The 25,104-nt window shown below is 34.4% G+C and overlaps 3 protein-coding genes across 3 annotated transcripts in view; 2 read left to right on the top strand and 1 right to left on the bottom strand.

Moving 5' to 3' along the window:
- Nucleotides 1–1,219: 1,219 nt before the first annotated feature.
- Nucleotides 1,220–4,465, top strand: LOC111640516. Its single transcript, XM_023386533.1, has 3 exons — nucleotides 1,220–1,868; nucleotides 2,659–2,889; nucleotides 2,945–4,465. Exons 1-3 carry the CDS (start codon nucleotides 1,814–1,816, stop codon nucleotides 4,264–4,266), a joined length of 1,608 nt encoding a protein of 535 aa, XP_023242301.1. The 5' UTR covers nucleotides 1,220–1,813; the 3' UTR covers nucleotides 4,267–4,465.
- A 749-nt stretch (nucleotides 4,466–5,214) lies between these two features.
- On the top strand, nucleotides 5,215–10,477 carry LOC111640512. Its single transcript, XM_023386524.1, has 4 exons — nucleotides 5,215–6,586; nucleotides 6,654–6,722; nucleotides 6,798–6,887; nucleotides 9,245–10,477. The coding sequence occupies exons 1-4, from the start codon at nucleotides 5,612–5,614 to the stop codon at nucleotides 9,296–9,298; spliced, it is 1,188 nt and encodes a 395-aa protein (XP_023242292.1). The 5' UTR covers nucleotides 5,215–5,611; the 3' UTR covers nucleotides 9,299–10,477.
- Nucleotides 10,478–10,982: 505 nt separating this feature from the next.
- Nucleotides 10,983–25,104, bottom strand: part of LOC111640515 (ADP-ribosylation factor-binding protein GGA1-like) — a 40,836-nt gene continuing 26,714 nt past the window's right edge. Inside the window, exons 7-16 of the mRNA XM_023386532.1 lie at nucleotides 23,739–23,884; nucleotides 16,126–16,207; nucleotides 15,966–16,052; nucleotides 15,190–15,285; nucleotides 14,193–14,432; nucleotides 13,472–13,610; nucleotides 13,211–13,401; nucleotides 12,497–12,660; nucleotides 11,247–11,357; nucleotides 10,983–11,168 (exon numbers count right to left, since the gene is read on the bottom strand). Of these exons, the coding sequence (XP_023242300.1) occupies nucleotides 11,073–11,168; nucleotides 11,247–11,357; nucleotides 12,497–12,660; nucleotides 13,211–13,401; nucleotides 13,472–13,610; nucleotides 14,193–14,432; nucleotides 15,190–15,285; nucleotides 15,966–16,052; nucleotides 16,126–16,207; nucleotides 23,739–23,884 (1,352 nt within the window). The 3' untranslated portion in view covers nucleotides 10,983–11,072. The remainder of the gene's footprint in view (nucleotides 11,169–11,246; nucleotides 11,358–12,496; nucleotides 12,661–13,210; nucleotides 13,402–13,471; nucleotides 13,611–14,192; nucleotides 14,433–15,189; nucleotides 15,286–15,965; nucleotides 16,053–16,125; nucleotides 16,208–23,738; nucleotides 23,885–25,104) is intronic.

The following is a 25,104-nucleotide window of genomic DNA, read 5'->3' as shown; positions in this document are numbered from 1 at the left end:
GCTGCCAAAATTAATTATAAAGAGCATTTTTTAATTAATTCACCGTATAGTCAACGCCGTAAATTTTAGAACGTATTAAATATATTTAATTGTAATTAAGAGTAAAAATTGTATTTAGTAACGTATATCCTTATTACTTTTTTTTTATTTTTGAATAAATAACTCTGAATGACTTAGAAACGAAACGTTTTTAATGGCGAATCGTCGCTTCCAAACTGGTTTTTTTTTAAGCTTGGTTAAAATTCTATTTTTACCGTCTTTATTTAATAATTAAATTTAATTGTAGTATTCCGTCATGCTTATTTCTTTCGGACGTTAAAGTTCCGCCATTCCTAATTGCCCATTCGCCATATGTTAACGAAGTTTTAACGGGACATCTTCCACCCTCATTCGCCTTAGAACATTTTGGGCTTTTAAAATGAATTATAACTAATAAAACGATTGTTATTTTCGCGATAATAAAGAAAAATACGATTATGTCGGTAAACGGGACCGAATTAATACAGGTTTTTCAAATTACACACTAAAAAAAACAACTGTAACGGTGATCTTAATATCGGCTTGTGATATAATGAATCTTTCGTAATGTCGAGGGTAAAAAAATTTAATAGATTATCCGGATTTTATAGTTTTAAGTTCAATTAATTAACGAGAAGAATACATATATTCGAGTTCATTTTTTAAAATGTATTTTAAACCTCCATAAAAGGGACATTTACTTATGTAAAGTAGGCCTAGTATTCATTTCACATAGAAAATTAGGCCCCATATTATTATTATTTTTTTTAAACTAGAGAAGAAAAATTTAGGAAAATAGTCTAAGAAATATGTTGTAATATCCAGTTGTTGTATTCATTTACATTTATCAGTCTAATAACATTACAATATTATTATTGTTAAATTTTTTTTTTGGTCATACTCCTTTGTAATAATGTCGGATTTCTCAATCCTAAATTTTACGTAACTTCGAGAAAAATTCTTTAAAATAATTAGTGATAACGACGCGGAAATGATTTTATATTTAAATTATTTATATCTAGAACACGAATTTTACGGGGAAAGTTTACAAAATCCGCACATAAGATGCAAATTTTTTTTCGGAAGTGATCCATCCTCACCCCACCCCAACGACCGTGAATAAAATGTAAAATAATTAGCGATACTTCGCGAAAATTATTATTATAAGTTCGAATGATTCGCGTTTTAAACGCCAATCTGGCGGATCAAAGCCACAAATGCCCATCCTCGATTCTTTCGGTGGTATTCCACCATCCGGAATCTTCCGCATCTTCGTCTCAGTCGACGATGATTTTGCAAATAATTTAAAAATAATTGAACACGACGAGACGGAAATCGTTTCTAATTTAATTATTTTTGTCCGAAGAGGGAATTTGGCGGATAAATCCTCATCCGTCACGCAAGTTTTCCGAAGGTATGGGCTGAGAGAACGGCGGTGGATTATGGCCATCCTCGAGAGAAGATTATTTCTTCACGCGTAAACAACGAAATTTTGCCATACTTTTTTTTTTAATTTAAAACTCAATTAGAATGTTTGTTTGTTTTTTTATTGTGGATTTTTTTTTTTGGATCTTCTAATCATTCGGGGAAAGCCTAATTTCTCGGATTCGCTAAACGAATAACGCGAATTAACGCCGACCTACATTCGGTCGTTTTCCCGCTCGACGGAGAAAGGGAAAAATGGGACATCATCGTAGCCTAGTTTAAGAGTAAAATGTCAACGCCTGGTGGAAGCCGCTGCCAATTTCGTTAGTCGCCAAGTAACTGCTTTCCACTAAACTCTACGCTGGGCGCCATGCGGTTCCTCTGCTTTCTTCTAGCGGCCGCTCTTCTGGTTACCACCCATTCAGGTACGTCCAAACAAAAGAAAAAAAAAAAACACTTAAGGTACGCTTAACTGAGCGTACCTCTTTCCAATTCGTAATTAAAGCGCCCGTTTCCCCCTCGGCATTCTCTTATATCGACGTTTCTTAAAAACTTTAGTGGTCTTTCGCACAGTTCTACTCTGGGGGTGCTTGGCGTAGGTTAAAATAACCATAATTAAGTTAGATTTTTGGAATGTTTGAGGCTCGGGTACCGGGTCTTTGATAGTTTCTGTCCTCGAATTTTAATGTCGTTTTCTGTCTTAATACGTTTTAGAACTTTATTGGGAATTGGGAAATATTTTTGAAAACTTTCAAAGTAGATTTATTCCTCTTTTTCCGAAGAATCTATTTATATATAAGAAGATATTTTTAATAAAACAATTTAAATTCTATTTTTATTTCTATTACTTAATGTACGACTGTAGTTGCCGTCTTTATGGTTTTATATACGGTATTTAAATATATGTAAAACAATAGATTAAAATTATGTTATACGTCAAAAGTTCGCGTAATTAGATACATGATAATGTTGGAGATGTGTAGTAACTATTAATTTATCTTTCTGCGGTATTCGTTTCGAATTAATAGCGTAGAAAACGAAATTTACGTTGTGGCCCAGAGTCTAAAATGGCCTCCCGGGCATAAATTTGTGCTATTTTTAATTGTTATCTTTGCATCGCGTAATCTTCGAAAAGACTTGCTTTTTTTACCTTAAATTTATTAATTAATTAACATATTTTACGAATAGTTATAATGGAATTTCTTTTTTTTTTAGACTCGAGGGCTTCTTCTCGATCCGCTAAAGACGAAAAGCAGTTGAATTTGGCAAACACCCTTCATCACGTTTTACGAGAGAAGTTGGAAGAAGTGCGCGAGATAATACTTCACGGCCATTCGGGAACGGATATCCCGCCGCTGGACCCTTTCTTAATCGATTCTATGTCCTTCGTGGTTCGAGAGTCCACGGGTTTTGTCAACGTAACCCTAGAAAAGACAGTGGTGACGGGTCTGGGCGACTTCAGGATCAAAGACGTGGCCAGCAACTTCGNTTTTTTTTTTAGACTCGAGGGCTTCTTCTCGATCCGCTAAAGACGAAAAGCAGTTGAATTTGGCAAACACCCTTCATCACGTTTTACGAGAGAAGTTGGAAGAAGTGCGCGAGATAATACTTCACGGCCATTCGGGAACGGATATCCCGCCGCTGGACCCTTTCTTAATCGATTCTATGTCCTTCGTGGTTCGAGAGTCCACGGGTTTTGTCAACGTAACCCTAGAAAAGACGGTGGTGACGGGTCTGGGCGACTTCAGGATCAAAGACGTGGCCAGCAACTTCGACAGCATGAGGACCAGCGTGTCCATGAACTGCCCGGAGATAAAAATACTTTCCAGTTACAGAATAAAAGGTTATCTCCATCCTCCCCTCTCCCAGTCCATCGGCGACGTGGGAAGGTTCGAAGCGGTCCTGAAAAACTTCGACACCAGTTGGTCGGCTAAAGTCAAATTTGGGAAGAGGGAAGACGACATTGTCCTGGTTCAGACGTCGCTTACCAGTTTTTACGATCGCGCCGTCAAGAAATTCCGAAATTTGGCCAAGAAACCCCTGCTGACCAAAGCGGAGGATCTGTTAGGGGAAGTGGGCGATTCCATAATCGAAAGGATACAAAATTACATCGAAGATAACCTCTACAGATCCGTGCAGCAAATTATAAACAAAGGAGCTAGCACCTCGTTCGGAGAGCTGATCGACGAAGTTCAGACGCAAAGTTCCGGTAGGGTCAAGAGGCAGGTGCCCTGCGAAAACGGCCAAGACCTGGACGAATACGTGGATACCCTGCTGAGATTCGGCAGGAGGTTGATCAGATTGATGGAGCCCTTCCGTTTCCCCAACACGTCGGTCAAAGTGGAAGACTTTCAGATCTTGATCTTCCTGTACAATGGCGGAGTGAGGGGCATATCCACGGTGGAACGTCGAAAATCCGCCTACGTTATGTGCAAAAACGAATCTATAACGCTGGGCATCGTGCTGGGATTCGAGCAATTAAAAGTGCAAGCCCGTTACAGGGTGATGAAGGACTACAGGACGCTTCTGTTCAACGGTGACGCCGACATTCGGGTGACGGGCACCGAGGCCCTGGTACAGATAACGCAGATGATGAACGGCGTGGCCCGGCAAAATTTGGACAAACTCAAGATCAGGCGATTGGGCGAAATCCGAGTGCTTCTCAGAGGGTTGGGTAATTTAACTTCCGCACTATCCATGCTTTTAACGCAACAATTAAACGAAGATCCCCAGTCAATTATCAACGTGGCCGAAGCTCAGGTGGCTTCCATGATAAGGCAACAATTGACCAACGTCACCATACCAATTTTCTCCATTGTTTAAAGTATTCTTCCGGTAAGGATCGAAAATCTCGCGTTTTAAGGCATTATACAACGAATAAATGTGTATAAATATATCTTTCGTAATATCGAATAAAAATTATATATAAATATATTTTAATTTCGTACGAACGAGATGGTTTCGTCGGTAATTTATTATAAAGAAATCGAAGAGAAATCTACGGAAACCTCGATTTAACAATTCTCGCTTTATTTCGACGCGATAAAAGAATGTCGTAAATCTAGTAACACCAGATTTAGAAATGTTATCGACATCGTAATCTTCTATAAGAGGTTAGTGACCGTTTATAAGAGTGGGTCAACCCCAGAGCGATGTACTTTCCTCGATAAAGTAAAAAAGAAATTACGATCTAGGTCGTATTTTCCATTATTTCTTAACAAGTTTAATGTCGTGTATTATTTGTACGTGCGACGTATTCGTTAAAAAAAAAATTAAAATTTAGTGGGCATTTAGTATCGTTTATAATCACTAGATGGCACCTCTAGGCGTAGGATTTTTTACGAATATATAAAGTTAATTCTTCGTACGGATCCAGTACTGTACGAAGACGATCTTCGTAGAAGTCCTTATAAAATACATACTAGGCTTATATGTAAAGAGTCCTTCTTAGAAGTTTACACGAAAGAATTGTTCTTAAATTCTATAAAAGAATCTCCTTAATTAAATAATACTGTAAAGAGGGATGCTCAACTGCCCGGTAAACACTAGAGGCGTGCACCAAGAGACCCTAAGTGCCCGGAAATTGGAAAAAACTAAATAAATTTGACCATTGCAATTGTCTATCAAATTTATAAATAATTTATAGATGCAATTATACGTAATTTTACATCGTCGTAAAATAACGTAGAAGGACCCCGATCTTCCGTGCCCGGAATTACATATAAATTTCCATTGTCTTCAAATTTTTTTTTTTAAATTGCAGTCCAATTAATATTTAATTTAAATGTAAAAATGTTAGAAAATTTAGTAAAGTTTTTATAGAAGTATATTTTACTCCGGTTTACATCGTGGGGAAAAAAATCGAAATAACCGTAAGAACAAAGCCGTAAATCGATAATTAAACGGCCATTCCGGACAAAACTTTGAAAGATTTAACTGGAGGACAAATTCCACTTGAAAAAAACAGGAATTTCGGTATGTAAAAAATTGTATTTCGCTAGTAAAACGTGTTAAATGTTCAAGTGTTACGTAAACGTCGCTTACGAAAGGCGACGGCGAGTAATTAGTGCGTAGGTAACCAATTAGTATCGATCGGGAAATCGATAGCTGGTGGCATTTTTGCGACGATCCGGCAAGAGAGAATGTCGTCCCCTTAAAAGAAACGACGATGTACAGTAAACTAAACGAAAATAACCATCAAACAGACTGCAACAGACATTTCTGTACGTGTTTACAATGCAGTTTACAACCGACTTTTATGGTGGCTCAGATATTTGGAATCGTCAACCGCGTCAGATGCCACTACAAGAACTCGTCCTACTTTCCCTTGTTGAAATTCCATTTGTTTTACAGAAATTTCGTAAGAGTTATCATTTTGTCTCCCGTTTGTTCGTACGTTTTCAAATTTTTCACCTCGAAAAATTTCTGCTACGAGGAGAAATACACGGGAAAGATATTCGTAGTCAGATCGACGGCCATTCTCAGTTGCTGCTTCGTGTGCATTATTCACAACATTCTGACCACTTCTAGAGTCGAGAAGATTCTCCAGAAGCTCTCTAAGGCACTGGAGAATAGTCCAAAGAATCATTTAATCGTAGACCATTTCTGGAAGGTGATCGATAATCAGTTCTCCACCATCAAAGGGATGACAGCGGTAATGAGCCTCCTTCTACCCGCCACCACGGGTGTCTTCGTGGTGAAAGAATATTCGACGTCGTCTACGTCGATGGAAGACGTCTTCTGCTCCGTGTACTTTAACGTATTGTTCATTTATTACGTTAATATATTCGTCATCGCCCTCCTCGCCACCTTCGTTGTATACAGAAGAATCATGTGGAAGCTCTCGAAATTCAGGCAACTAATACAAGATTGGGCTCGCAACGGTCGCTCTGTAACAGACATGAATCTCAACCAAACTTACTTGGGAATCTCCGCTATCTTGAAGGCCACCGAAAAATTTGCCAGTTTGATCATATTTTTAATCATGAGTACCGTCATCGCCATCCAAGTCATCGTCATTTATACTTTGTTCAGTAGTTTCAAACACAACCCTCAACTCAATTTGGTTCTCAAGACTTTCCTAAGTTCTGCTCTCGTCTTCATATTCCTGGTCATGTTTTCTTGGTCTAAAGTCACTACCGAGGTAGGTTCTATTTTTTTAAGCTTTCTACGTGACTTTTAGTGTCTTTCATTTTTTTTTACTTTAACAGGTAAGGAAATCTTATAGTCAGATATATCTGTTGTACTACAAAGCCGTGGATCTGAAAGAGGAAATGATGGCGAGTACCGATTCAAAGTTGTAATTTTCTATCTAAACTTTCGTGTGTTTATTATTCATTAAATTCGATTTTTAGGTATTTAGTGTTTTGCAACAGATGGGAAGAACAAAATTTGGCATATCGTTCTTTGGCTTATTCGTTCTATCCAAAGGGACGGTACTCAAAGTGAGTATGGAAAAATTTTCGTATTAATAAACTTAAGCAAATTTTTACTTATAGAGAGTATCGAGGGATGACGGGGCGAAACTACCGGGGAATTTCGAGTCGACACGACAGAGTAACTCCCGGATTAAAGTTAATACGTTGTCTTTCGTGTCTAGTCGTAAAGGCCGAATTCCTTTCGCAGATACGAACGGCTTCCGACACGACGCGTTTAATACGGCACTATTCGTTTTCTATTCATCCGTCGGACATCGTCGTTCTATTAACACTGAGAAATGATAGGGGATATCATTTCTCAAGTTTTTAGGACTTCCCGCCCGGCGCGGGAGGTACGGCAACTACTCCCAAACTTCCAAAAATTGTCCCGCTCTCATTAGCGTAACCTAAGCGACTCCTAAAATTTAGCGTTGGGGTTGTATTGGTAAGTTTTCAGAGAGACCACTAAAGGATTTGCGTAATTTCGTACGGAAACATTCCTTCCCGCCGGCTCTTTCTACCCGTTAACGAATCTAAGAACTATTTGGATCCAAAATGTCGATCCGTATGCATCGAGATGCAAGAGATTTACGATTCGAGAACTCGACCATTCTATATTATGGATTTCTAGAACGTATTTCCCACCTTATTAATGCATTGAAACTACTAACCGCAGATACTATTAAAAAATAAAATTTTTAGTCCGTAGTTTAGGATTTAAAGTGGAAAGGTCGAAAGAATAATGCGGTGTGGATAAATTTAAATAAACAAACTTTCGACCATTTTTATAAGTAAAAAAATTGTCTGAAATTTCGAAGAAAATAAGAAATTGTCGTCGGCCAGAAAGTTTTTTCCGTCATTTCTTCAGATAACGAGGCAAGAACCTATCGGGAACTAACGATCCATTGTTTTAAATGAGAGAATTTCGGTACATTTCCAGCGTCCGGGAATTTCGTTTCCCTTAAATACTTTGGGAGGAAAAAAGGGGCGGTGAAGTGAGGAATTTTAATTAACCCATTCTCCGGGAAATTCCGTGAGACGTCGACCAGCGAAAATAAAAACGGGGATCGAGAAGGTGGGCGCAGAAATTTCCAGGCCAAAAGCAGGTTTAATCCGTCGATGGGAATGGATAAAAATTTAAAAATTAATACAGTCGACCCCCTATAACACTGTTGATTATTCTGTTTTATATGAATTCCATGTTGTACGAGTCACTTAGATTTTATAAATATGTGTGCTGGGCTGTGAATGGCTCATGTATTTGTAAAATCTAAGTGACTCGTACAACATGGAATTCATATAAAACAGAATAATCAACAGTGTTATAGGGGGTCGACTGTATCCGGTTTTCCAAAATCAACGTTCCGACATTAGAAGTTTCGTCGGTTCCGAAAATCCTAAATTTAGAAAAACGGACGAATGCATTTTTTAAAATTCGGACAGAATTTTCGGCGGAGGCCACGGGAAATTTTCTAATCTAGAATTTCGACCGCCCACTTTAGCGTGGTTCCGGTCACCAGAAACTAAAATGTCCGTCCGAGCAAACGGAGAAATCTTTCGCGTTTATCTTTCGGTTCGCGGCCGAAATACGACTAATGAATTGGCGAGTTGCTTTTTGTTCTTGGTGCTCAGTATCATATTGTAACAAGTTTTGGCTCCAGAGGACTTATCACACAACACAGTATTGATGTCGGAGTAATCATAAGAAATTAAGTAGACAGGTTTATTATGACGAAAATATGCATTTCAGACAGGTTGTCTGTCCCTCTTCGGCCGTATTTGTTACAATTTGGTGGATATATATGTGTCTACAAAAATACAAGCGGTTTCTCGTTACAAACATTTGGGTTTGGGATTAAAATAGTACAAAATTACATTTTTATACATACATAAAAGAAACATTCTATTTTGTTGCAGAATGACTTCATTTTCGGGGATTTTTCACGCGTTATACTGTATTGTTTTCTGTACAAATAGCAATCGGAGATTATATAATTGCTGCTAATGAAATTAATTGTGAAGTAAATACTATAGTAAACAAACGTAATACAAAGTTATAAACCAGATTAGTTACAAAAAATATTGTTTTAAGGTTACATACGTTTTAGCAGACAGATCGTACAATATTCCTTTTATGTATGTATAAAAATGTAATTTTGAACCATTTTAATCCCGAACCCAAATGTTTGTAACGAGAAACCGCTTGTATTTTTGTAGACGCCTGTAAATATATCCATCAAAAAGTAACAAATACGGCCGAAGAAGAGTCCGAAATGTATACCGTCATTATAATAAACCTGTGTCCCGAGTCCTGCAGAGCCAAAACTTAATGCTCGTAGTTTGATATTTCACACGACTAATAAACCTTTTGTGGTTCGATTCAGGTTCTGGGCGCCACCACCACGCAGCTGTTGGTCATCATGCAGTTGGTCGAATGAACCGGGCGGCAGAAAAGAGAAAGGAAGGCCCGAGGAAAATACATACGATTCTGTTTATCTCTACATTCGATTTACCGGACGTCTACCGAAAATTGTAAGAAAGTGGTCGGGATGCCGGTTGGAGATTTGGGGACCTATTCTGAGTAGTATCGTTAAGCTAACGAATACAATAAAAACCAGTTTTTATCGGAACCACGTGATTCGCGTTTAATCAACCGTGAAAATGCTATTCCGAGCCGTACGTTTCGTTTTCGAGCCACGTGCAATAACTAAGCTTTTGTTATCGGTCATTCTCAACCTGCCGTTAGGAATGTAACGAAAGTGAAAACAGCGTGGCATCCTTTGATGTAAGAATGATTTTACTTCACGAGCAATTGGAGAGAGAGTTAATAAACTATGTTTTTGTATTGCTTAAAAATAATTACCTTAACTATTTAGGAATATTGTATGAATAATGTAATTGCTTTATTGTTAAAATTTAAAGTAAGTAGCTATATCATGAACATTATTTCTGAAATAGGTTTCATTCGCATATGTATAAATTAAAATGATAGTCATATATTTATATTCTAAGCTCTCAGTTACTTTTCGCCATCTTTCTGGGTCTTTTTGTGAACGGACTCCATCGGCTATTTCTTGCTACAATTTCTGGCGATCTTTTACGGTAAAGAAAGCGTCTAACTTCCCTAACATTAGAGTTGTCTTCTATAAAATTAACGAGCATCTCGAATTGGCGACTTGTAGTTCGCTGGCTTCGTTGGCCTTTCTTCGACATTTTAAAACAAAACTATTTCATTAGCGCTGGTACGCGACAATGCTAAAACCACGTGCTTCGCTTAGAAAATAGCGGGTTGCAGTCACGTGACAAAAATACAATGCTAACTAAACTGTGATTGGTTAAAGCCTAACAGCTATCGATAGCGTGGAACCCAGACGCATCTCGACCGACTACCCGTAGCCAAACCCACTTAACGTGAAGCACAGAATAGCGATTTGTCTAAGGTTCGTTAACTGCCTTTCGCTAAGAGGACTTATCGAATGTTCCGTGTGTCGCTCTCGTTGAGTTATCGGAAGAGTTCAGAATAGGTCCCCGGGTCCACCAACTTTTAATCCATCCGAAATTTAACTGATGGGTAGGATTTATTTTCTAACGGGGGCGGAAAGAGGTCGGCGGGAGGTGGAATCCAGTCCATTATCCGGCCCCGGTAACCCTTACTAAATGTAAGTCCCCGGGCGGATTTTCTTCACTACGATCTTAAGCCGGTGGTTCTCGACCTTTCTCGAGCCGCGGAACACCATTCGTATACTTATACGGAGCATTAGCAACAATATATTCAAAAAAATTTAAGCAATTTTGTTTACTATTGTCGAGAAACAACGAAGCAATAAAATGGAAACATCGAATTGTCTACGAACGTGGATATATGTTGTACTGTACGTTTGCAATAAAAACTTACAAAGAATTTTTTTCGTGCAACACTCGAGACACTTTGCGGAACACCGGTTAAGAACCCTGCCTTGGGCCTTTTCCAAGTACAGGTATCTGTAAAAACGGTAGTAGCCGCAACTTAACAATTATTGAATAGTATTTGTTTCGTGTAATGTATAACGACAGAGCTCGGCCATTGTTTAAAAGGCGTGGACGGGACCGGCATAAGAAGTAAGAAGGAAAAGAAAAACGACGGAAATAAACGTTTATTTATTGGTTGTCGGCTATTTAAAACGCGAAGGGGTTTTCGGCCCCACCCGGTGGAAAAATACAAAATTGGGCTGGTCACCGCGGGCCCAGAAGATTCTCTATTTCGCCCGCCTCGGCGAACTGCTGTCCGTCGATGCAGTAGGAAAGCTTGTACTTTAGCCGCACTTTCTCCTGGAAAAGAAATTTCGGGGTCTTTCCATCATCGTTCATCGTCCCCACACCTTAAAAACAACGGTGGGCGGTACTCACCCGATTGGGATTGGCCAGTAGCAACACCTGGGTGATGGCGGCTGGAGGAAGGATGGGGTTGTAGGCGGGTAGGTCGGTGGCCGAAGGAGACTGCAGCTTTATTTTCATGGTCTGCGGAATAGGAATTATCGTTAAGGTAAATTTTCAAAATCGATAAGACGGTCGACTGTGTAAATAACGCCGCGTTTTCCACCACTCCAGTACTTAGGGCATGTTAAAAAATCTAGCAACGAGAATTTCCCAGCTATTACAAGAGTTTTTATCAAAAACACTTTTATATTATTAAGCAAAAAATAAATTGTTTCTCCATCTGTTATCAGATTTTGCTATAAAAACTTTATTTTTATCATAAAATGGCAAAAACCTTAATTTTGAGGATAGAGGCGAGTTTTATAGAAGAATGTAAATGTTAATAACGAATAAAATCTTCATTGTCTATCCCTCTCGACATACATGACCCCTCTATCTCACCACCCTCTCCACCTTTTAACCACCAAATTTAACGGCATCGATGCCCTTATATACAAGCCACCGTGCCAAATTTCGTTTCTTAATCTTCACCCCGTCCTGAAACATTAAGCGAAATAAGAAATTTTTTTTAATGTTTTACTTTCCTGGCCATTATGGATGCATAACAAGGGAAAGTATCATATTTGACCCTCAGAGTTTTTTTTGCAAATCTCCACGTTTTGAAACCCCTAAACCCAAAAAAGTCGGAAAAAATCCGTGAATGTGTGTGTTTGCATCTATTTTGCTTAATATCTCAGGACCAGGTGAAGAAAAAGAAATGAAATTTGGCACAGCAGCTTGTATATAAGGGGCATTGATGCTGTTAAATTTTGATGAAAGGTCGAGGGGATGGAGAAAGAGAGGGGTCTGAATTAATAAAGATTTTACTTGTTGTTAGCATTTTAGCATTTACAGTGTTTCGTAAAACAAATCTCTACCCTTAAAATTAAGTTTTTTTGCTATTTTATAGTCGAATTTGACACGATTCCAATATTTATTGTTATGTATACATAACACCTAGGAAAGTAAAACTTAATACCCGACCTAAAGTAAAATATTAGCATTTTAATATTGGAAAACGAGAAAACGATCCGTAAAAATTGTAAACGTGGCCATTTTAACGAAATTTTCCGCTTAGGACTGAATCCGGACGAAAATCGGATTTTGGGTGAGGAAAAGTCGGCGTTACTTTGCAAGGAAAGACCAAATTAATTAGACAAGGCTGTTAATGCGGTGCTTACCTTTGGCACCGCGGCCAGGAAACTGAAACTCTTGACGGGACTCGGGTTCTTGCTCATGGTCGACACCACCATGACCGTCACGTCGGATCTGGGTCGGTCTTTTCCGAAGTGAATGACCACCGTCAAGCCGTTCTTCTCCGGAAGAGTCAGAGGCGAAATGTCTCCTTAAAGTATTTTAAGTACGTTATAACGGTTTTCGATACATTCATAAAATATTGCACACAAACCGTATAAAATTTATCTATGGGTAAACAATGCAAGCATTGTTTGAATATACTATATACATATAATTAACGAAAACAACCATACGCATATGCATATACAGTATATACATACACAATGATCACTACATCGGGAACACCTGCGGGTCTCCCCCGTTTTGCCCACCACCGACTACTATTGCCTAGTAAACACGTCGCCACTGCACCCAGCTGTGAAGTGGCAATTACGGGTTATCCCGAGACGGAGTTGCTAATGCAGTCATCTTCGGCGTATAATTTTCTTCCGTGTTAAAATATGGCACGAAACGTTTCGAGTATTTACTTATTTTTCTGTCCGTCGTGGAAAAGTCTACGTAATTTAAAAACCTACATCGGGTTTGTAATAAAAGGCGGTGGAGCGAAATATACGGATCATTTTAAAAAGCTGTTTTCGTCGAAATTTAGTATTTAATTTCTGGCGAGAACGCGTGAATATTAGGAACGTTTAACGCACCTGGTTTGATGGACTCCAAAGGTACAAAAATATCGAGGGGAAGAACTTCGACGGTGGAATTTTTGGACGAAACGTTGGCTCTTTCTGTCTCCGGGACGTTAACGGATCCGGTAGAAGAGGACCGAAAGGGTGCCGACCGAAGGAGAGTCGACTGTTTCTGCAGCAGATTCATCGGTATCTTTTGAGGAGTGCTAAATATGGCGATAATAAGTGTAAATAATAAGCGATTTTCCGGAAACTAAAGTCATTTATGTAAATTACCTGGGGAAATCCAGTTTGGGTGCTCCGGACGAGGGCAGACTTTGCTTTATCATCTGTCCCAGGGCGTCGAAACAATCCAGGGACTTACCCGAAGCATTTTGTTTTTCCGTTTCGTCGTCGTTGGCCGATTTTGTCTTTTCTGAAGAAAGATTAATAACGAAAAATTCCTAATTTAAGATGGAGAAGAAACCACAATTTGACTTCGATCCGTCGATATTTAAGCAGTTTAGCTTTGGTAAAATTTATGTAAGCCAATCGACTTTAAAACGAATTTTCCTAAATACGTACGACGGCGACACAAGTCTTTCCCATTATTAAAAGTTGTAGCCCTTCCCGAGTTTAATTATCGTAATAAAGTTTTACATCGGTGAGAGTTATTTAAATATACATAAAAAATCATTAATCGCAAATTTCAGATTTATAAATAGAAATACACACAAAATACCCCATTTAACACTTATGCTCTAATTTGTAGACGTGGTGAGAATTCTTTATTCAAATTTATTCATTCGTTAATGAAGGATTCCCACGACTGAACGGATTACGGATGGTTTACAATAACGGGACGTTCCCTCCAAAGTAACCAATTTTTCGGGTTATTAAAACAGTTTATAAAGGAAATTACATTCTCCGGAATGGAGGTGAGAAGATATTCAAATATTCACACCCGCTAATCCGTGCGAAAACGCCGGTTTTAAATAAAGCAAAGGGAGGAACTTACCGACGCTTAGGGGTCGTAAGGGCTCCAACAAGTTATTAGAGGGCGGCGTACCGCCGGTTTCGGTCAAACTGGAAGTGGCTCCGTCACCAGGCGCGGAGTGGCGTAAGAAGGAATGTGAGAAATAATCTGGGAGTGAAGTAGAGACTGCGGGCGTGGAAAATAACTGGCCCAAATCGCTTAAACTACCTTCTTTCTCGGAATTCGATTCTTTAACGGGTTCTTCGCCGGCTTCGTTTAGACCTGAAACGAATTTCTATCAGTATTTTGCGTAAAATCCATTCCGAAGTTCGCGTGTAAAATTCGTCTGTCTCGAATAATCGGCTAAAATAAAAAGAAATTCTCCACTTTTAGTCTGTATATATCCATTCGTCTTCCTTTCTTTACATTTTTTATATAATTAAAGCCGAAAATTCCATAGTCCTCCGTACGCGATTTGACACGATGCAAAAATTATCGTACCGTCTTTGTATAATCGAAACAGAAATACGATGTATTGCAATAATTGAGCAATTTTCCCACGAATTATGCAGAAAATTTGTTGAAAAATAATTAAAGTGCAACGAACAATTATTTTTTGTGGCACGGTCACAATACCGGGCTGTAATTTTTAATTTATTTAATTTAAAATATATGCTCGCCACCTCAAATTAGTGGCGGCTTGTCCCCGTACATCATACTTTTCCTTTAACAATAGAGTCTTGATAGTCATCTATTAACTGCTTTAGGAGGAAGTTTGAATTGAAATAACGTGACTTCCGGTTGGCATCGGAAGTTAATCTATAGTTAATCGGGTCATCACGCCCCTAAGCTTACTATATCTGGTCTCGACTTTCGAGTATTTAACTCCGTTCTCGAGATTAAGGAAAAACGGACGGAATTTATAATCTGCAATTTTTCAAATTGCAGCCCAACCAAAAAAAAAAATTAGAATTTAAAACGACTTTTCGCCGGAATGCTTTATATTGTAAATTATACCGATTAATAAAAGAAAACTTACCCAAGGCTAATAACTGGTCGTCTAATAGAGACTTATTTTCAGACGAAACCGAACCTTCTTTGGGTGGTAAACTGAGATCTAAAAGTGCTGATTCGGCTGGAATAAAATATTGCAAATAATTCAAAATGCTAATAATAAAAATATAAATCCGTATTTTCACTCATTTAAATACGATAAATTCGTCGGTTTCCGTTAACCACGGCCGTACCGAATCCATTATTTTTGACAAATCGTAAGACGGCGACGGCAACCGATGCTTATTCCTGCTGCACGACGACCCCAATTCTTCCTTTTTTAAATCGATAAATAACGTAATAATTACAGTTAAGCGCCGAAACAAGGAAGGCGAAGACGTCCACAATAGCGTTGAAATTGCATCCCGACGGTTCTACCCGCCGACACGTGAGTCACTGTTGCATTTACATAAATTTTCCACGTGGCTTTTGTCTGTGCAGCCAAATAAAAGCAGACTACCGATTATTTTCTAAATTAAACCAGAACATCTATTTCGATGTGGGTTTCTTTTGTTTTCCGTCGAGTATTCTTGTCCAAGAGACCGACGTCTTTTGATAAATTTTTTATTGTTTAAATAAAATGAATACTCGTGTAATTTAAAGCAGCGGTCTAAGGACGACAATCGCACAATAGATTATTTATTGATTTATTTCCATTATTACTTATCGATAACGGTCATTTCGTGTTTAGTTTTAGATTCGAATAAAAATCCCTCAATGAGTGAGAAAATAACCGAGCAAATTAAAGAAATTCATACTTACCTCTCGTGGCATCTCCGCCCGATTCCATAATTTCCGTATATTTTGTGATGACCGCATTTAATTGGTCGTTAGCTTTTAATATATCACCTGTTCGCGAAATAATTTGATAAAGTAAAAAATATAAAACAATTTTAACCAAATGCTTTTAAATCTTACTCACTCAATCCTTCGTCCTTCTCGTCCATTTCGCCGGCCAGCCTGAACAGTTTCGGTCTTAACCTCAAAGAACTTTCGTACAGTTCCTATTTGAAAAGAAATTAATTATTATTTTGTGCCCGACTACAAATTAAAATATCCATTAAAAAGTTAAATTTGCTTTTCGAATTTTATTTTAATAAAAGACAAAAAAAAAAAACAATGCGCCTAATGAAATAAATTTTGTAGATTTGTTAATATTTTTCTAAATTAACTTTGAAAATTTACAAAAATTCAATTCTCAATCTCAAGTAACTGTTGGAGGAAACTGTGTGATGTGTGTGTAAACACATTTTAATTATAATTATTTGCTTTTTGTCCTTATAGCAAATTACATATAGCTATTAAGAAGATTTGTTACATTCTATTATTATATGATGTTTGTGGAATTGGAGAAAATTATCAAGTTTACAGTCTGAATATCATCTCCTCTCTCAAAATCTGAGATGATCAATCAAATTATCATCATCTGAAATTACTTTTTACATTTAGCAAAGAGAACAAGAACAATTTCGTTGTACGAATTGAAATTTAATGAAATAATCCAATTCTGGATTTATAATTTAATAATTACATAAAACCAAATCTAATCCAATGCAATATTCCACTAACATTTTCTAAGTATTCTGTTACATCCGTTGCAATTAAATCTTTCCTACACAAACGAGTACTTTTAAAGCCATAGTTATTTCTCTTATGTTAATCTTTCTCCTAATGAGAATCGTTGTATCTTCAGTTACGAGATTATTCATTATTTAACCACTCTTTTTCAATTGCGACATTGCTTAATTTTACATCTATTTCGCTTATAAAAAACATTCTGGCATTACTGATCACAAATAAATAATTTTCAAACAGATACAGACAGTTTAACCAATTACTTCTATGGAAGAAAAAGTTTTAAAATAATCAATTTTATTAAATTTTGTTAAGCAACAACACATTAAATAATAATAATACAAATTCCTAAAAACAGGTAATGTTTGGCACCTCTGTTTCCACTTCTGCTGCATGCGCAATAACTTTTAATTGGAAATTGTCATTTGTCTTAAAACATAAATCTTAAACATTGAAAAAGCATTTAAATTAAATGCTTCTTATCTGCGAAAAATTAATTAAATGCATGTGGCACTGCATAATATAACCGACAATGTCTTATTGGTACGTAACGCACCCCAGTGTCTGCCTGCGACCACTTCGGAATTGTCATTTTGTACTGCAAATGTAAGATGCATCTCTATTTCGGACAAGTAAAAGCAGGCAGAAAAGTGCATACTAAAATTGAGAAACAAGGCATATTTTTTAAGTTACTTATATATTAATAAAACTTAAATATAATAGAGGTTATAATAAAATAGTAAATGAAAGAGGATGTTATTTATTATAAATCACTTTTCAAAATCTACAGATTAATCACTCATTCAGTTATGCTAAAATAGTAAATTAACTGTAGAAACTATGTAATAGTAGTGCTGATGTAATAACGTTTTACTCACAAAAATTGGATATTAGAAAAAGTTGTTTTAAAATATTTATTTTATACTTTTTCCTCTAGCAATAACACTTGATTTATCATTACAAAAAGTGAGTTTGTGGCACTTTACTGATGTGATCCATTATTTGAATACTTGTTTATCGATGGATTAAAAGGATAAATTTTCAAATAATCATTTAGAAGTAAAGAAATAACTTATAATCAGTTTGTTTAAGATTTAAATATTACATATGTTATACAATATTTTATATTTAAAAAAAAAATCAGAAATAACTACCGTGAGAAAATGTTTATTTAAAAATTTATCAAATTATCCGAGGAAAACAATTATATTTATTCCAATTACAATCATATAACTTTGATGAATTTAAATTCTTCAAACATTTAACATTGTTTTTTGTTCCTTTACTGAATGTCACTTTTGTTTTAATAAAATAATGTAGCTTTTTGTTTTTATCCCATATCTTATTTCAATATAAGCTTCCTAAACAAATTTCTTTTATGTAAATTTGTAAAAAAAAAATACTTTTGAAATACTATTCCAAGTATTCTAAATTCTTTTACTTCTTAACTTAATATTAAAAGCCAAACTATAGATTGGAATATAAGATTTATTAGAAAATTTAAACTGAAGCCATGCAATCATAGTTACAAAAATATGTATTAATGTCTCCATTAGATAGTCCAATAAAACATCTTTAAAATTATAAATTAGTTAACTGGTTCTAAAATAAAGACTAAAAATGTTTAAGTTATGAAAATATGTAAATAATATATTAGTTAACAAATTAATGAATTTCTTAATTATTTGTAGTGGCTAGTGCTTATCCCTTAGGCTTTGCTCAAATGGAAAAAAATATTTCCTTTTCATAAACTGGTGCATGTCAGCCCAAGAAAATAAAACTTACAGTCCCTAAATAATCAAGTCATGAGGCCTTCTAACAATTTTCTATATCATACTTATTATTTTTTTATTTCAAGCCTATTAATTTTTAAATTTTTTTTATATTTAAAATAATTATTAAAGTTTTTCTGAATACATTGCATATTTATTGCTAGTTTTTGTTTATATTTATTATTATTATTATCAGGGCTGTGGAGTCAGAGTCAAAGTCGTGGAGTTTTGGTGTTTTAGCCGAAGTCAGAGTCATCAAAAAATCCGCCGACTCCAACTCCTTTTTTACTTCTCAACTTGTTATGTATATAAAATGGAAAAGTATTGGAATCATGTCAAATTTGACCTCTAAGGTTTTTTGGGAAATCTACACATTTGGAGACCTCCCGAACCTCCCAAAAAAGGCAATAAAAGGGAAAAAATTCGTGCATGCATGTGTGTTGGCATCTAATTTGTTTAATTTTTTTATTTTCTGTTCTGAGATATTAAACAATATCTTAGAATGGGTAAAGTTTAAGAAACAAAATGTGGCACTGTAACTTGCATATAAAAAGGGAATTAATGCTATTAAATTTTGGTTCTTAATTAAAGGTTGACAGAGTGAAAACATAAAAGGGATCATGTGTCATATTTCTTAATGAATATTTTACTTATTATTAGCATTCAAAATTAAAAAATAACACTTATCTCTACTCTCAAAGTATGCATTTTGTCATTTTATAATAGTACAGTAAAACCTGTTAAGATGTTCTCATCTAAGATGTTAGAATGTGTATGGGGACACAATTTAGTTCAACCACTTTGACACTTAATAACTAACTCCTGTGTTAACCATCTGACTCCAATTTAAAAACCACAGAAATTATTAGGCTTCAAACAGGGTGAACAAAATCATGCCCCCATACACAGTCTAACATCCACACATATATAAAAAATTCTTGAGTCTTATGCATATCTCAAAATTTTAAGGTGTCCTGAGTCCAAAAATGTAAAAATTTGGAAGGGGTAATTTTTTTGACCGAGCACTATGCTTTCCCTCTTTTATATATAACAGCTGGAAAAGTAAAAATTATCAAATACATTTTTATATATTGACTGTGTCATTACTTAGAGGAGTCTTTTAACTTTGAAATAAAAAGTTTCTACATTCTATCTTTATTAGAACGCTATTTATTGAATATTTTATTCTGAGGTCATGTGATGACATCAGAATTTCCGGGTCTCTTTTGGTAGCAAGTCCGCCCCTGGTCAAAGTCCGATGGTAAGGAAAAGTTGGAGTCAGAATCAAAGTTGGTAGATTTTTTATGCGACTCCATAGCCCTGATTATTATACATAAAAATTATATAAACATGGTAGACATTTCACAAAATCAGCTTAACATATTTGCAATTTTTAATATTTGTTTTACAAAAATTTTAAAATAAGACTGTTATAAAAGCATAATTTTTTCAAAATTTCCTTGCCTAATTAAACAAAATTTGATTATTTTGTATTTTTTTTCATAGTAAACAACTGAATAACTTCTCAGTAGATTCATTAGATTAGAAAGTTAGTTTAAAAATTATTATTATAAATTCTATTGTAATACACACCAAATCAATAAAGAGGAAAAACTAGAAAATATATTATTACAAACAGTTAGAACAATGACAGAAATAAAAGAAATGGATCAAAAAAATAATAAGAATATTTTACCAAAGTAAGATCAATAAATGCATGTTTGTTTACAAACAATGCCGACCTCAGTATGTGTCAAATTTCACTTCCAACATTGTAGATAGATCCACTTTTGATGCCAACTCTTCTATAATAAACCCTCTTCTAACAGATGTAGAAAACAGCACATTGATTGCTATTATAGAAAAGAAGTTATAACATTTTAAAATAAGGCATCCAATTCTTTGATTTTGTAGTATTATATTAGCTAAACAGAAAAATAAAAATTGCTTTTGATAAAGTAATTAATGAAAGTTGATAATAAAAAGAATAAAACAAATCAAAATGGTCATTTCTAAATATCTATAAAGCTGAAGATTATTAACCTTTCAACAGTGGACTAGTCAGGTATAGTTCTACCCCCAGTGAAATAAATTAATGGAGAATAAATGTGGGAAATTTTTAAAGTATTTTTTTGTGCATTTTTTCTCATTACCATTTCACAAAAAGATTTTGTAAACAGTTATGTCTACTAAAGAAAAGTCTTTTTATTGTTACATAATTCATTTATTAGGCTAATTTTTTTTCATGGTAGTTTTTGGCAATACACCCAAAAGAATTTAACGGAAATATCTGCTCTTCACTGCTGAGTGATTAAACATAAATAAATATATTAGAATCACATTTAAATTTCTACCTAAAAGAAATTTGGTACTAATAAACTTTCATTCTAATTCTAATAAAAACAGTCAAGATCCTATAATGAAAGAACTGGGACTATAGAACTGTAATGGACAGTCCATCTTTAAGTAGCCTTTCTATATAAATCTTATCAATATTAGTCATTCATCAACCTAGTTTCACTGATAAATTCTAAAACATCTGTGAGTAGAATTAAGAAAAAAACATATAATTAAAAAGATAGATGTTTACTTTATATAAAGAATAAGATATACAATGAGTAAGTATATACTTCTGTAACCACCTAATCCCTGTATTGCTTATATCAAAAATTATTTGAACTTAGATAAACACCACACACAATAAGTAGCAAAGCTGTTAATGCGGTGCTTACCTTTGGCACCGCGGCCAGGAAACTGAAACTCTTGACGGGACTCGGGTTCTTGCTCATGGTCGACACCACCATGACCGTCACGTCGGATCTGGGTCGGTCTTTTCCGAAGTGAATGACCACCGTCAAGCCGTNTTAAAATAAAAATATAAATAAAATGAATTTAACCTTAATCAAAACAAAAAAAATTATTAAAGATAAATAAGTAATAATTCAGAATGCAAAAAAGCTCACTTTAAATATGTTTGAAACTAAACTGATGAGTTAAGTTTGTGTATATTATTAACACTTATAAAATTGTAATAAATATATAGAAAATAAAGCAAGTGTTGTCATACAAAGACAATAAATTAAAAATTTTCATATGAAAAGTGTCTAATATGAAAAAGCAAACATTTCTATTTCTAATAACCTAATAACTGTATAAAATCATTATTACATCAGCAGTCAATCTATTGTTGAAACCTTAGTTTTTATTCTAATTTAAAATTAAAATATTTGGTACACAGAAATTAAAGCATTTCAAAAATGCACTCAAATATTATTTCTTTAATTTTACCTTTTAAAGCAGTGGTTTCCAACCTTTTTAAATCTATGGCACACAAGTACACAAAAATTGTGGCAAACTATTATTAATTAATTACAACTAGACCTGCCAATAGGTTGATCACAGAGCTCTCTCTAATACTTGTTCTATGATAGTAAAAACTTCTGAAATATAGTTAAATTAATAAAATATATTTCTGTGTTATCATTTATTTTACAAATTTTTAAATTTGTTGCTTTAATTTTTTATTTACCTCTCAGCACACTTATAATGGTTTACTGGCACATGGTATACTGGTTAAATAACCACTGTTTTAAAGTAAAAATTTAGTAAGATAAAAAGTTTTACACATTTTATTTAAATTGATTTTGAATGTTACATATGGTAGTATATTTGAAAAATTACAATGTAAATTTTATTTCTAACTTAATCGTNGTGACATTTTCTGCATGTGTCATTTGTGAGTGTTGTATCTTTGAGTATGTGTTTTCTGTAGTTTTTAGTATTTATGACCTGATCCTGTATGGCAATCATGAATCCTTCCATCTCCCCAAAGAGGCATCCCTGATCTAATCAGCTGTTTTATGCAGTTTTGTCAACAAAATCCTGGGCCAGGTCATAAGGATGCCTGCCATGGAGTGCCTTTTGAGCCCACAATTGCCTAATGGTGTCTATGCTTTTTCTGTGTTGTGTCATGTCTGTGTGTTGTGAGTGTAAGTTTAATGGTGTGCTATTTGAGTTTGCTAGGGTTACTGCTTTATGTAATTGTGATGTTTCTTGTTTCCTGTAGAAAAACTCTCGCAGTGACTGTATTTGTTTGTAGTGAAGGTTAACTAGGTCAATCAGGCCAGGTCTGCCATCTTTACATGGAAGGGTTAATCTTTTTGTGGCGGATTTAGGATGATGTTGTTTATGCTTCGTAAGTGTTGTTCTTGTTTTCCTTTGTAGTTGCTCAAGATCTGTGTGAGTCCAATGTATAACTCCAAAAGAGTATGTGAGTACTGGGACGACATAAGTGTTTATTGCTTTAATTGTGAGTTTTGCATTTATTATTATTATTACTATTATTATTATTTAAACAGAATTTATTTTTCTTAATTAAAAACTCCTTCAACTACTAACTAATTTCCTAGATTACACTCAATTAATTACAAAAAATATAAACAATCATCAAATTCTTATAAAATTATTCAAATAATAAAGAGAACAAATGATTTATAAAATTCCATGCAATTCCATATATTTAAAAAAGACTCAAATAAAATAAAAATACAATTGAATAAAACAAAATATAAAAAGACAACTTCTACAGAATTATTTTATAATTCCTGTAATTTTATTTATCAATGTATGAAAATTTTTCAGAAGTTGTAGAAATTAAATATTTTTAATTTTTACCAATATTAGAGGATTCATAAATTTATTATTTCTGAAGCTATAAATGATGAATCATTAATCTATGTTAATTTTTTTTATTTGTATCAATCTCTTTCATTTAATAATGCTATGATCAAGTTGAGTATTTGGTTAACATTCTTAAGAAAAAAAATTTAGTTGTCTTGCAATTCATTATTAAAGATTTCAGAAAATGCCTAATTATTCTAATGTGCAGAAACACAACTATATTATTAGCTTGTTTGGAAAGTAAGTTTGTTTTTTTTATCTCTAGACGGATTAGTCATATTTTTCCCACCATTTTTATTCTAAATCATATTATCATTATATATTTTGACAGCTAGCATTTTAAGGCTTATTTGTAAAAAATTATTTGATTTTGTGCAATTGTTTATTTTTTGTGTCCCATCAAATATGGAAGATCGAAAGCAGCATTTTCGGCATTTAAACTAAAATATTTGGTAAAATTCAATAAGAAGATATATATTTAAATATTATAAAAGTAAAATTTTCTTACCTTCATCAGCTCTTTTTCTTCCTCAGATGTTTCTCCAGCTTTATAACAATTCAACATGTCTGATAAAACATTAGCATTAATTTTAACTGTTTCCACTTCAGTTACTCTTCTTTGAACTAATTCCATTCGATGATCTGCCTTCAATAAAATTATTAAATAAGAATATACTTACAAATAAACTTATATTAATTGAAAAACTATTATTATTATGTTGGGTTTAGTGGATTATACTCAGTACACACCTGTGGCTGTGTACTATACCAGAGTCAAGGCATAACAACCAAGAACAAATTAAATAAGTGTGTCTGTGTCTGTATTCAGGAATTTCCTAACAATATGGCATGTATTCAATATAGTGGCCTTCTGTAGTATTATGTATGTATTTCTACTCAATTCTAATGTTCCCAAGCTTGTAATACACACCAAATCAATAAAGAGGAAAAACTAGAAAATATATTATTACAAACAGTTAGAACAATGACAGAAATAAAAGAAATGGATCAAAAAAATAATAAGAATATTTTACCAAAGTAAGATCAATAAATGCATGTTTGTTTACAAACAATGCCGACCTCAGTATGTGTCAAATTTCACTTCCAACATTGTAGATAGATCCACTTTTGATGCCAACTCTTCTATAATAAACCCTCTTCTAACAGATGTAGAAAACAGCACATTGATTGCTATTATAGAAAAGAAGTTATAACATTTTAAAATAAGGCATCCAATTCTTTGATTTTGTAGTATTATATTAGCTAAACAGAAAAATAAAAATTGCTTTTGATAAAGTAATTAATGAAAGTTGATAATAAAAAGAATAAAACAAATCAAAATGGTCATTTCTAAATATCTATAAAGCTGAAGATTATTAACCTTTCAACAGTGGACTAGTCAGGTATAGTTCTACCCCCAGTGAAATAAATTAATGGAGAATAAATGTGGGAAATTTTTAAAGTATTTTTTTGTGCATTTTTTCTCATTACCATTTCACAAAAAGATTTTGTAAACAGTTATGTCTACTAAAGAAAAGTCTTTTTATTGTTACATAATTCATTTATTAGGCTAATTTTTTTTCATGGTAGTTTTTGGCAATACACCCAAAAGAATTTAACGGAAATATCTGCTCTTCACTGCTGAGTGATTAAACATAAATAAATATATTAGAATCACATTTAAATTTCTACCTAAAAGAAATTTGGTACTAATAAACTTTCATTCTAATTCTAATAAAAACAGTCAAGATCCTATAATGAAAGAACTGGGACTATAGAACTGTAATGGACAGTCCATCTTTAAGTAGCCTTTCTATATAAATCTTATCAATATTAGTCATTCATCAACCTAGTTTCACTGATAAATTCTAAAA

Source organism: Centruroides sculpturatus, unplaced genomic scaffold (genome assembly GCF_000671375.1).
Source record: "Centruroides sculpturatus isolate CEXI.00-Female unplaced genomic scaffold, Cexi_2.0 scaffold1438, whole genome shotgun sequence".
Lineage (NCBI taxonomy): Eukaryota > Metazoa > Arthropoda > Arachnida > Scorpiones > Buthidae > Centruroides > Centruroides sculpturatus.
This window is presented reverse-complemented; position numbering and strand designations above follow the sequence as displayed.

Excerpts from the sequence above, each read along its gene's own strand:
- LOC111640516 (XM_023386533.1), top strand. The coding sequence starts at position 1,814 with ATGCGGTTCCTCTGCTTTCTTCTAGCGGCCGCTCTTCTGGTTACCACC. Across the intron at positions 1,869-2,658 it reads TCTGGTTACCACCCATTCAG|ACTCGAGGGCTTCTTCTCGA; the intron begins GTACGTCCAAAC and ends TTTTTTTTTTAG. Across the intron at positions 2,890-2,944 it reads AGAAAAGACAGTGGTGACGG|ACTCGAGGGCTTCTTCTCGA; the intron begins GTCTGGGCGACT and ends TTTTTTTTTTAG.
- LOC111640512 (XM_023386524.1), top strand. The coding sequence starts at position 5,612 with ATGTACAGTAAACTAAACGAAAATAACCATCAAACAGACTGCAACAGA. Across the intron at positions 6,587-6,653 it reads GGTCTAAAGTCACTACCGAG|GTAAGGAAATCTTATAGTCA; the intron begins GTAGGTTCTATT and ends TTACTTTAACAG. Across the intron at positions 6,723-6,797 it reads ATCTGAAAGAGGAAATGATG|GTATTTAGTGTTTTGCAACA; the intron begins GCGAGTACCGAT and ends TTCGATTTTTAG.